Raw genomic sequence first — 11,880 nt, 5'->3', positions numbered from 1 at the left:
CTTAAGCGACCAGCGGCCTCCAAAGACGACCTCAAGTTACCTTTATATCGCTTTGCTTACTGGTTTGCAGCCATTTGATGGAAAGTGAGCTAGAGCACCAAGAACCGCTACACGACCCCTCCAGCGCCAACGAAGGCTACTCGGTACCATCCAGAACATAAACCAAGCAGTTTTTATGGCCAACGAATTTTTTGCCCATCATTTTTCACTCGTCATCTTCGTGGGGTCCTTTGGTTGTCCTGGTAGATACGGCCTTACACCCGTGCACCATGACAGAGATGAGCATAGTTAACGAAAAAAATACCCATCTCATCTTACTCCAACACCAAAGCAGCTCAACAACCCTTTCCAATGTCGAACATCGTGGGTATTGAGTACAACCGTGTCACCAACACTACCTCCACGGACTTTCCTGGTCACCTGGCCAATGAGGACCATGCTTGGGACATGGAAAAGTTCAAGTCCAAGTTCGATATCAACATCTCCCACATTGCCGGAAGAACCGCCAACTTCGACTTGGTCAACATCGACACCTCTGTCGCCAATGCATTTAGAAGAATCATGATCGCTGAAGTGCCTTCTGTGGCTGCTGAAACCGTTTATGTCTTCAACAACACTTCTGTCATTCAAGATGAGGTGCTCGCACACAGAATCGGTCTTATCCCATTGGATGTGGACCCAGATGTGTTGGTCTGGCTCGATCCTTCCGTGGACGAGAAGGAGCGTTTCAACGACACAAACACCATCGTCATGTCTTTGGACATCAGCTGTACACGCAACCCTAATGCTCCTGCCGATGCCACGGACCCTAATGTTCTCTATAGAAACCTGAATGTGTACGCCAAGGACCTCAAATTCGAGCCACAAGGCCGTCAGACTGAGATTTTCAAAGACAAGCCAGTCCAGCCCTGTGATCCTGATATTTTGCTTGCCAAGTTGAGACCAGGCCAGGAGATCTCATTGAGAGTGCATTGCATTTTGGGAGTTGGCAGTGACCACGCCAAGTTCTCGCCCGTGTCGACCGCTTCATACCGTTTGATGCCTACCATCGACATCAAGGAGCCAATCAAGGGCCCATTGGCTGAAAAGTTCCAGCAATGCTTCCCATCGGGAGTTATTGGCATCGATGATCTGGGCAAGGCCTTCGTCGAGGACGCCAGGAAAGATACTGTGTCGAGAGAAGTCTTGAGACACGACGATCTAGCATCTAAGGTAAAGTTGGGCAGAAAGAGGGACCACTTTATCTTTAACGTGGAGTCTACCGGTGCCATGGCACCCACAGAAGTCTTCCTCAAGTCTGTTCGTGTGTTGAAGAACAAGGTGGACTACTTGAGAAACTGTCCTATCGGCCAGTAAAGGGAATGGGTCATTTACATGTATAATAGAAAAGAATTTCAGCAAAAATGATATGTATTAGATTTTTTTGGGAGGTGTGCGTGGTAGTTTTACACGAGCTGCTTTCTGGAGCCTCTGAAGAAGTACTGGACGATGGAGATCTGCAAAACAGCCATTCCGACCATAAGGAGCACCTCAAGAATGGAGAAGTAGTATATTCTCGACTCAGTAGAACGCACAGTGGCCTGGTTTCTGTTGTTCCTCGTCTTGTAGTACAGCAAAGCGTACTTGAGCTCGTCCAACTGTCTGTCGATCTCGTCGGCGGTTCTCTTCATGCCTTCCACGTGTTGTTGTGGCTTCTGGTTGCTTGGAGCTGGCATCGAAGCACGGAACTGGCTCAGAGCATCGCCCTCATGCTTGATCTCAAAGTCCACCACCTTTTCAGCAAATGTAGACATTTCATTGGAGAAACAAAACTCGTACTCGCCCACAACATCAGCCTCAAACACGAAAGATCCCTGTCTCAGCTTGGTGTCGCCATAGATGGTTCTACGGCTAGGACTCTTGATTTCGTAGTCCACGTCGAAATCACCGCCAGACTGAACTGCAAAGTAGTAGCTCACCTGGGTACGTGGTTTCTGGGTGAAAATGTAAAAACAGGCCTTCTCCTTGGCAGGCAAGTTGAACGTCAATGCGGAAGCTGCAATGACCTGGATAAGTGCCACAAGGGCAACGATGCGGGCCAACATTGGGGGAAAGGAGGATGTCGTGTTGGTGGTTTTCACTAAGGACGTGTCAGAAAAACTGAGTATCCAGACGGTCGTGCGAGACCCGGATCTGGCCAGACACAGAGTTTTTTATTGTAAGAAAGGTAATTTAAAGATTATAGATGAGTGGTTGGGTTTGGTATTTGGGAGTGGATTGGATTCTGGTCGGCTTTGGGGGTCTTTTTGGAAAAGTGGTGCTGTTGGTGGAGGGTTAAAGGTGGAGTGCTGTGGGCTGTGAGAAGCTAGAAGTGAAAAATCGTGAATTCAAGGGAAAAGAGCGTGGATTGGGAAAATGTGAGGAAGGTGGAGGGAAGTAGTTGTATCGTTCGTTGTTTTTTGTGGCTTTTCTGGGGTTTTGGTGGTGGTCTATTTATGTCTTTTGAAGAAGTATATGTTTTTCGCAGCCATTCTGTAGATCCACCAGAAAGTGTAGATATTTGTGGAAAGGCTACGTTTAATGGTGAAAGCTAGGATGAAAAAAGAAAAGTATGAAAATAAATTAAAAAAAACATAGAAATGATTTTCAACTTACTATTAAAATTCCAGAAAATATATATCTTCATTGGGCCAATTACCCTCCATAAGCACTTGAAGACCATAGAATGTTCATCTGACTACCAATCGTCAATCTAATGGCCATTTAATTCAAAGAGGAGTTCTACAAGGAATCCCTTATTGTGACTACGACTCTTCAACAGCCACTCTGCCTCCCTCAACACCCAACTCATCTACACTTATTCATCAATGCGTAATATTTACAAGCTAGTTTATACAGTGTACACCATACGGCCAAGTCTGTCGAAGCCCACGGCTCTGTCTCTCTTTTTATCTCTTCTGGAAGCACCGTATCTGTACCCGACATTGCCGGCAGTTGCCTTGGTGAATCTGAACTGAGTGTCATCACCATCCTTCTGAAGACCAACCACAACCTCATTATCTCTCACTCTGGAATCGTTCTCTTCCGTGATTTCAGACAAGGAGTCAAGAGTCTGCTGGGCAGGTTCAAGACCAAAGATCTTGGCGGCGTCTACGGGACCGAAAGGCTCAGATTCCGAAATGGTGACGAATCTCTGGTGCAAGGTCTTAGCAGGAGTTGGAATTTCAGTCAAATTGTCCTTGTGCTTTGGCTTGTAGAACAATGGGAACATTTTGTACATGACTTTCGAGAACTTGTCTAGGTCCTTAGTGATTTTGTTCTGTAATGTTAGTATAGGTTAACCAGTAAAAGAGTTCTTTTTCTTTCTTTTCAGGAGCAAGTGTGTAACCATGTGGTGGTCTTAAAGACTAATCGAATATAAAACAAAGCTAATCTCATCATATCAAAAAAGGAACTCATCAAAAAAATGTACATACCTCATTCTTCCACTGTCTTTCAATATGCTGTAGCTTGACAAGCGCCTCCACACGAGGAAGACGAATGCCGTACCTCTGGGCCACCTCCTGGGCGTTCGAGCCCTTTTCCACCACCTGGGAGAAAATCTCTGCCTTCAAGTCTTCCAGAATCACCTGTGCTGTTTGTGTATATTGGTTAGCTGGGAATGGCTGTTTGGAAAGATCTCTCGATGCTTGTCTGGTGTACTCAGCAGCGCCCGGCGTCACCCTGGGAGAATTTCTCTCATCGATGTACCGAGGCTGGTGGTTTTGAGGAGGATAGCAGTATTTGTTTGTGTAGTATTCGCCCCTGATGTTTCTAGGACCAAGGAAAGCCTTTAACTGGCGTTTCAATGGACCATCATGGGACTTGGGATCTTTTGGAGGGAGGTCAACTGGGACACGAAGGTAGTCTGCCTTTCTTTTGAGTTTGAAGGAACGAGTCGCCTGAACAGACCGAGGTCCTGTCAGACGAAGGTTCAGGGCAGAGAACATTAGTGGGAGGAAGGTTTTTATATGGTAGAACTTTTTTTTTTTTCAGTGTTGAAGTTTGGAAGAGTGCGACATCGCGACAATGTCGTCGCTTGGTCAGCAGTTAGGGCCCATCAATTTTGAATTCAAACAAGGAACTTTGAGGGAAAAAGGGTTTAGTCGGATTAAGGTAAGGCCAGGGAGGCCAAATATGGTTTTGGAATTGTTATAGGGGGTCTGTGCGTGGAGATATTTGGAGTGTGGCTCACCATAGTTAAGGTGTTTTTCGCAGCCATTTTTCCAGGGCTTTACGGTGCTTCAATGAAAAAGGCAAGGGGAAACGTAAGAAAGGTGATGTAAAGTGATGAATTTAGTTTCTAAAGAGATACAAAGAATGTTTTTGGCTATCATGGTTTGGGGGGGTTCGTCGATTCAATGACTTTAATGAGGTAGCCCTGGTGTAACTGTCAGTGAGATGCCGTACATCGAAAGTAATACTTCATGTATTTAACAGTGACTCTGGTTCAACATAAAGATGGAATGCAATTTCACTCAAAACTATAAAAAGCTTAATATTTTCTTTGAAGTTTTTGACATGGCGTTTACTCTGGAGTGCTTCTACTATATCATCGCAGCGAATCACGACCAAGAATCAACATAAGCCTTTTAGCTATTAATTTCCTGAAAGCTTCAGAACCAAACCCAGTTCCATTAGAGATATAGCTTCTGTCATTTTACTACCAAATCAAGTTCAAATCAACTTCACTTCCTATCATTCAACGCTCCCTCCTACTTCTCCTGAAGTGCCTGTTTTTCGCAGCCATTCTTCTCACTAAGCACTACACTGAACATTAAACATCACCTTTAAACCCACGTCATTCCCAGATCCAAGAATAACAAATAACCAGCTAAAAACGCTACCCCCTTGCATCCTCCTGGCACCTTCACACTCCAAATCACCACCTCCCGGGGCCAAAACGTTCTGGTGTTTTACACGTGCCCATAATCACGCGCCTGCGTTTACATATACACGATTCACCAAAACACACATTCTTACATCACCATTGCTCCTACCAAAACCACCGTTTCCCCCCTTCTTTCATGGACGGCCTCGTCACCACATTCAAAAAGCTCCGTGAGCGTGTTTCGCCTCTTAAAGAGGTCGACGAGAACGCGTCGAACGTTGTTTCCAGAGACGAAGTTCACGTTGGAAAGCGTCAAAGCTCGGATCCCTTTGATGATAGGGCGTCAAAGAAGAAACCGAAGGTGGAAGTACGGAAACAACCGTCTTCACGTGAATCTCGGTTTATTCGTGACGAGAATCTTAAGTCGATGTCTAGAGAAAAGACGCCTGCCCCTGCTCAGCCTGAAAAGAAGGAGAAACCACAGCCAGTGGAACAGACCGAACAGGGCGGTGATGATGATGAGAATGTGACTTTGGAAGTGCTTGAAGAAATGCATAAACTTGAGGAATCGTTCCCGATTTTGGCTGAAAAGTATCGCCTTATAGATAAGATTGGCGAGGGTACGTTTTCCACGGTTTATAAGGCAGAAGCTATGAATGGAGCTGTCTTGCTCGGCTCTCAAATGTGGAAGTCTCCACCACTCCAGAAAGTCTCCTCAAAGAAAGGCAAAAAGAAGCAGAAGAACCCGTTGGTTGCTCTTAAACAGATCTACGTCACTTCCTCTCCAAACAGAATCTACAATGAGCTTAATCTACTTTACATGCTCAGTGGAAATTCACACGTCGCTCCTTTGCTTGATATTCTACGTCTTCACGATCAGGTTTTGGCAATTCTCCCGTACTACCAGCACGCAGACTTCAGAGACTTCTACAGGGACATTCCCATCAAAGGCATCAAGAAGTACATGTGGGAACTCTTCCAGGGTCTTGAGTTTGTTCACAGTAAGGGCATCATGCATCGTGACTTGAAACCCACTAACTTCTTGTATGATCCTTTCAAAGGTAAAGGTGTTCTAGTGGATTTCGGGTTGGCCGAGAAGATGCCTCTGTCGTATTCCCTGGGGAACACCAGATCTTCAAACACATGTCCCTGTCTTTCCAAAGATAAGTCTGTCACTCGCACACATTCCAAGCGTCTCAACATAAAAGCTGCATATCCTAAATTGGATCAACGTCCTCCTCGAAGGGCCAATAGAGCGGGTACTCGAGGATTCAGAGCGCCCGAAGTGCTTCTCAAGTGCACTAACCAGACCACAAAGATCGATATCTGGTCTGCTGGTGTCATCGGGCTCTCACTTGTATCCCGCAAGTTTCCTCTTTTTAATTCACCGGATGACATCGACGCTTTGATCGAGATACTCTTGATTTTCGGCCACGATAAGCTTCAAAAGGCTGTTGAATTGCATGGTTGCGGTTTGGAAGTCAACATGCAATCAGCTGTATCGTCAAGCTTCAATGGTAACCTTGTCAAGTTCTTGTCCTCCATTCTCCATCACGAAAGCGAAAACGAAAGTCTACCACCGGACAGTGTCATCCACGACACGCTAGCATACCTTGATCCAAAGAACAACGTCTTGATTAAACCTACACTTGAATCCACAGACGTGACTGATGATCAATATGAAGAGTATAAACGAAAATTAGAAGGCTACACTGACCTCAAGCACTTATTGCAATTGCTTTATGGATGCTTCAGCATGGATCCACAGAAGCGCCTCAATGCATCGCAATTACTTAAATTGCCTTTCTTCAGCGAATTAAAGGTACATAAAGATGACGAGGTTGTGCTTTAGATCCCGGTGGGGTCCTCAAGTATATATTAAAAATACAAGGCATGAAAGGTATACTATGCAAACAATAAATTAGTAGATAGCGTGGCTATCAGTGCTGGATACCAGCTCCGAACGGTCTCTCTTTCTGGACGACGAAGGAGCTGCCATCACAGGTTCTTTGAGTTCGGTGCGTTTATCAGTTGAATCGAGAACCGCCTTGTTCCACTTTCTGTTGAGCTCAGTAATAAGCTTGTTTTGCAGGCGCATACTGGGCTCTTCAGGAAGAAAGCTTTGTAGTGGAGGCGATGGAGACCTAAGTGTACGGAGCGGATTGAAGGTTTGGGATGGCGACACACTATCATCCACAAGATTAGGACTGGGTCTGTATGGATGAGGCAGCACCTGACTGGGAAACTTTGTATCAGAACTCATGACATTTGTTGGAGAGTTGGGCGAGTTGTTAGACTCTAGCAACTCCAACTGAAGATCCTTCGAAAGAAGCATGCGTCTCTTAAGAAACATCGACTGCGTGATAGAAGAGTTACGGACCTTTTTGCTTGGAGTACGCAAGTGGCCCTGGCTTTCCAAGTCATCAGGACTTTGGCTTCCCGGGGATTGTGAGGTTGGTTTCTGAGCAGAATGCTGCGTCCATAGCGTGCTAGGCAGATGTGGAGGTGGTGGAGATTGATGATTGTTCTGATGCAGATGATGGATGGAATGCTGTTGGTGATGGGAATGCTGTGAATGCGGAGGATGCTGAAGCGGAACAGTGGGGAGATGAGAATGGAAAGAGGCATCGCTGCCGAGGGAAAGAGGCGATGAGACAGGGTCTTCGAGGCCTGTGACTGAAGAAGAAGTTCCAGGAAGCGAAAACGACACCGCAGGGCCCTGGGCGTGTGGATTCGAAGTGTTAGCCTTGGGTTTCTTCTTGTCGAACTTAAACTTATAGTCTTTCTTGAAACTCTGCAACGACGAAACACGCAGAGCCTTCTCGCCCGAGTTACGGCGCCAGCGGCCCTTATTGCTCGAAATCTGGATCTCCAGCTCAGAATCCTCGTCGGAAACTATCACGCTGGTGTTATTCTTGTGGCGAAGCTTATGCCTATGAGCGATGATATAGTTATCCTTGGGCGTTTCGTTCGGCGACGCCACGCCCATTGAACTCAAACTGGCGTTACTATTATTTCTCGTAGGCCTCAAAAGTTGTCGTCCACAGAAATGATCAGATTCCGTGGCAGTTCAAGACTTATGATGGACATGCTGCGCTGATGACTGGAATGGTTAGAACCCACGGAGTTCATCGAAGAAGACCGCTGTTTCTTCGTCTGCGGCCCAGCAGCGGGCCGAACTAGCCGAGGGCTCGAAGACCCACTGAGCCCTTCAGAAGAACTCATAGGGCTGTTTCTGTCCTTGTCTTTCGGAGTGGTGCTCATTTGTGTTTGTCACGAGACAGCCACGGCTGAAGAAGACTTAAACAAGTTTTAAAAAAAAGGGGTTTATTTCTTCCAAAAAGAAGCAGCGTGAGCCAGAACGCAGAAAAGCAAGGTTGGCACAGCACCAAGCTTCTGGGATGGAAAAGGTGGTTATTTCTTTATGCTTTTGGAAAAAGAGACGAGGAGTCTTTAGGGATGATTGTGTGGGTGCTCTCTTTTTTTTTTTTTTTCCCATTGATAGAAAAAGCGAACTTACGCAATCTCCTGCACACAACCCAGGCAGCACTAGCTGGCGAGAAGAAAAAACCTGCCTGGCGCTGCGATGAGAGATGCACTCGTGCAGTTGTGTGGAGAAGGCGGCGTGGTAGAACCTGGGCGGCTGGAAAGGCAGGGGAAGGTTGACACGGGCAAGGGGTCCTCCACGGAGCGTGGGGGCAAAAATGACACTTTTTAAGGTACACAAAAGTGCGAATTGGCCTCGTATTTATAGTACAAAGGTGGGGGAGCCACAGACCCTGAGGTGCTGCCCCGCTGCTGCGAAACACAATACACTCCGAGTCCTCCGAGACATGGACGAGACAAGGCTGGGAAGGGAGGGAAAGAAGGGGGTTTGGGGAAGGTTTGGGATGTATGGAGGTTTAGGTTTAGGATGGGAAGATTTGGGGCGGAATTTGGAGGTATTTAGGGGAAGTGGGGCGGAATTGAGGTGGGTAGTTGGATGGGTTGGGCACTAATGGTATGAGTGGAGTAGGTTATAGGTGTTTTGGTGGAAATTGGCGAAGAGTTGGTATTTTTGTCAGAATTGGTATTTAGAGGTATTTGGAGAGGAATTGATGTTTTGGAGGGGCTGGGGATGCCATAGTATGGTGGTGTTTCTGAATACGAGGTATATGTTAATCTGATATACACCTGTGCTCTCCCAAATAAGCTATGGGGGCCATTGAAATTCGATCATTTCTATAATATTAATTATGGTACTTTATGTAATTTAATGGTATGGAGATCGCCGAGAGAGGACGAGGGCTAAGCGAGCTTTCAGGGTCCATTGGCTGAGGCTAGCGAGGCTTGGCTAAGACCCTGTCTTGGTAATAATCTCTGGCACTGGAATAAGACAAGCACATCAATTGATATAATAAAGAAAGGCTCATTTCATATAGTTTTTCTAAAAAATTGTCAGGAAGGGCAATATCAATTGGTATGGCAATAATCGTATTTATACTAGATACAAGAAGTTGGATGACAGTCTGATACAGGCTGGAAACATAGAAAGATGATTACAAAGAGTTGGGAACAGAGTTTTTTGGATATTCAGAAGAACAAACAAATTGAGTTCTGGAACGATCTATGACAAGTTCTGGAGCAATTCATGCATTGTTATCGGGAGCTGCTTAACCAAGGTATAATAACAAGTACAATGGAAGACGATCGAGGAAGCCATTAACAAGCACCAAAAAGAATCATGAATTTATCGATCTAAATAACACAAAATTATGTTTCTAAGGACAGATAGATTCGGTTCGCCGAGTATCAACCTTGCCTGTTCCTTGTAGTGTTGTAGACACTGGGAAGGTACCCAAAGAGCCCAATTATAGATACACGTAAGGATCCAGAGAAATTACGAACGTCAAGATTATGAAAACAGTCAAAGAAACCAAGTTTCTTGAGATGCAGACGTTGACAGTCCTAGCATATGCAAAGGTTCTATTGCAGAGCATAGGGTATCCCAATACGACGTAGTCTTCCACTCAAAAGCAAGTATAAGCAAAGATAAGTTAAGTAATGGTTTCCTTCAGTAAAGCCAACATAAATAGAGGTGTAACGGTGCGGTTTCCTAACTGGTTTACATGGCATGCTGCTCCAGTTCATCTCGAGCTGTTAAACACGTACTTCCCCAAGTGCCAGTAATAAGAGCCAAGCAGTAAGCCATTTAAACAGACTAGTAAACGTGAAACCTGGCTCAAATATTTCAAAAGAAAAATAACCTACTACCATCTATCTTTGGGACCATCTGGCTATAGTTCCTCACTTTTCGCAGCCATTAGTCCCTCTGGCTGTCCATCCAACCCCCACATACCCAGAATACCAAGTTATATAGAGCCAGAAAAGAAGCAGAGCTTGCTAAAACAGACCTTTTAAGTAATATTCAAATATCTTTATGTCATTGTTTTTGACGAAGCACACTTTATATATGGACCACTCACTACTGACAGTAGAAAACTACTCCTCATAGACAACCACACTAAAAATCCACCCCAGCCACCAAAAGAAGAAAAAAAAAAACCAGCAACGAACACTACATTTAAATTTCAACCTAAAATTAAACCAGTAGTATATTTTATCCAATTTTTAATATCTTCACTTCTCTTCCCTTCCCATTCCTTAACTATGGGCCTTGCCTGTGTATGCGCATCGCTCCCATACTTAATTTTCTCGATGAGCATCTTCTAAAACTCCATCTCCACCATGATCAGAACAGTGTATGTATATCCAGAAACGCCTTTACGACCACTACTAACAACCCAGCAAACCAAAGAATGCTCGTTCCAAGAGAGCTTTGGCCAATAAGGAGGCCAAGCTCGTGGAAAACACGAAATCAGCTCTTTTCGTTCCAGGCTCCACCGGTAACCAGTTCTTGCACGATGTGATGGTTGACTTGATGGCTTTGAAGAAGCCAGATGCAAAGATTTTCAATAAGAAGAACGAAGTGAGACCTTTTGAGGATGCGTCTACGTTAGAGTTCTTTTCTGAGAAGAACGATACTTCGTTGATGGTGTTCTCCACATCCAACAAGAAGAGACCTAACACGCTTGTGTTTACTCGTTTCTATAACCACTCGGTTTACGATATGATGGAGCTTTCTATCCAGAATAACCACAAGTTGATTACTGAGTTTAAGAAGCTTACGTTTAGCGTGGGTCTTAAACCTATGTTCACCTTCAACGGTCCAGCTTTCGACTCTCATCCTGTTTACCAGCAGGTGAAGTCTATGTTTATGGACTTTTACCGTGGCGACCAGACCGATCTCCAGGACGTTGCTGGTTTGCAGTATATCATCTCGCTTTCTGTGGCTGAGATCGAAGACCCCAACTCCACCGAGTTGCCTTTGGTCCACTTCAGAGTGTACAAGTTGAAGTCATACAGAAGTGGACAGAAGTTGCCTAGAGTCGAGGTGGACGAGATCGGCCCCAGATTGGATTTCAAGATCGGTAGAAGAATCACTCCTGCTCCAGAGGTCGAGAAGGACGCTCTCACCAAACCTAAGCAGCTCCAGGCCAAGGAGAAGAAGAACGTTGCCACGGATACTATGGGTGACAAGGTGGCCAAGATTCATGTGGGTAACCAGGACTTGAGCAAGTTGCAGACGAGAAAGATGAAGGGTCTCAAGCTGAAGTACGACCAGGTCGACGAGGAGGAGTTTGACGAGGAGGACTACATCGAGGAGCCTCCAGAGAAGAAGCAGAAGATTTAAGGAAGAAGAATAGTCGATCCAAAATCTGCCTAGGCAGTGCAAAGGTCCAGCAGCTCGCATTTTGCAACCATCAGTGATGGAAGCATCCCTCGGTCCCCAACACTGCCCCAATAAAAACCAGCACTTTCCTAGCCTCCAGCTAGCCAAATCTTACCCCGTCTAAGATTACCGTATGTAAATTAATTTAGATCCACTAGTTATTCCCCACTATACCTCTTCCTCCCACTCCCATACTGGAAGTGCGCACGACTTATTCTCATCACTACTACATCAACAAACACCATACTACCACCCCAAA

At 45.4% G+C, this 11,880-nt stretch overlaps 6 protein-coding genes across 6 annotated transcripts; 3 read left to right on the top strand and 3 right to left on the bottom strand. All coding sequences in view use genetic code 12, as the record gives it.

Moving 5' to 3' along the window:
* Positions 1 to 351: 351 nt before the first annotated feature.
* On the top strand, positions 352 to 1,356 carry RPC40 (DNA-directed RNA polymerase core subunit; the record flags this gene model as incomplete). Its single annotated transcript, XM_025485239.1, has 1 exon — positions 352 to 1,356. The coding sequence occupies one exon, from the start codon at positions 352 to 354 to the stop codon at positions 1,354 to 1,356; it is 1,005 nt and encodes a 334-aa protein (XP_025340170.1).
* An 89-nt stretch (positions 1,357 to 1,445) lies between these two features.
* Positions 1,446 to 2,084, bottom strand: CXQ85_001530 (uncharacterized protein; the record flags this gene model as incomplete). Its single annotated transcript, XM_025485238.1, has 1 exon — positions 1,446 to 2,084. The coding sequence occupies one exon, from the start codon at positions 2,082 to 2,084 to the stop codon at positions 1,446 to 1,448; it is 639 nt and encodes a 212-aa protein (XP_025340169.1).
* A 785-nt stretch (positions 2,085 to 2,869) lies between these two features.
* Positions 2,870 to 3,968, bottom strand: CXQ85_001529 (mitochondrial 37S ribosomal protein mS45; the record flags this gene model as incomplete). The annotated part of the gene is made up of 2 exons (XM_025485237.1): positions 2,870 to 3,298; positions 3,456 to 3,968. The coding sequence occupies 2 exons, from the start codon at positions 3,966 to 3,968 to the stop codon at positions 2,870 to 2,872; spliced, it is 942 nt and encodes a 313-aa protein (XP_025340168.1).
* A 1,077-nt stretch (positions 3,969 to 5,045) lies between these two features.
* CDC7 (serine/threonine protein kinase) lies at positions 5,046 to 6,701 on the top strand (the record flags this gene model as incomplete). The annotated part of the gene is made up of 1 exon (XM_025485236.1): positions 5,046 to 6,701. One exon carries the CDS (start codon positions 5,046 to 5,048, stop codon positions 6,699 to 6,701), a length of 1,656 nt encoding a protein of 551 aa, XP_025340167.1.
* Positions 6,702 to 6,770: 69 nt separating this feature from the next.
* Positions 6,771 to 7,838, bottom strand: CXQ85_001527 (uncharacterized protein; the record flags this gene model as incomplete). Its single annotated transcript, XM_025485235.1, has 1 exon — positions 6,771 to 7,838. One exon carries the CDS (start codon positions 7,836 to 7,838, stop codon positions 6,771 to 6,773), a length of 1,068 nt encoding a protein of 355 aa, XP_025340166.1.
* A 2,738-nt stretch (positions 7,839 to 10,576) lies between these two features.
* Positions 10,577 to 11,582, top strand: RPF2 (rRNA-binding ribosome biosynthesis protein; the record flags this gene model as incomplete). The annotated part of the gene is made up of 2 exons (XM_025485234.1): positions 10,577 to 10,590; positions 10,637 to 11,582. The coding sequence occupies 2 exons, from the start codon at positions 10,577 to 10,579 to the stop codon at positions 11,580 to 11,582; spliced, it is 960 nt and encodes a 319-aa protein (XP_025340165.1).
* Between the last annotated feature and the right edge of the window lie 298 nt (positions 11,583 to 11,880).

Source organism: Candidozyma haemuli (assembly GCF_002926055.2).
Source record: "Candidozyma haemuli strain B11899 chromosome Unknown B_2014730914, whole genome shotgun sequence".
Lineage (NCBI taxonomy): Eukaryota > Fungi > Ascomycota > Pichiomycetes > Serinales > Metschnikowiaceae > Candidozyma > Candidozyma haemuli.
The sequence above is the reverse complement of the archived record's forward strand: the minus strand, read 5'-3'. Positions and strand labels throughout refer to the sequence as shown.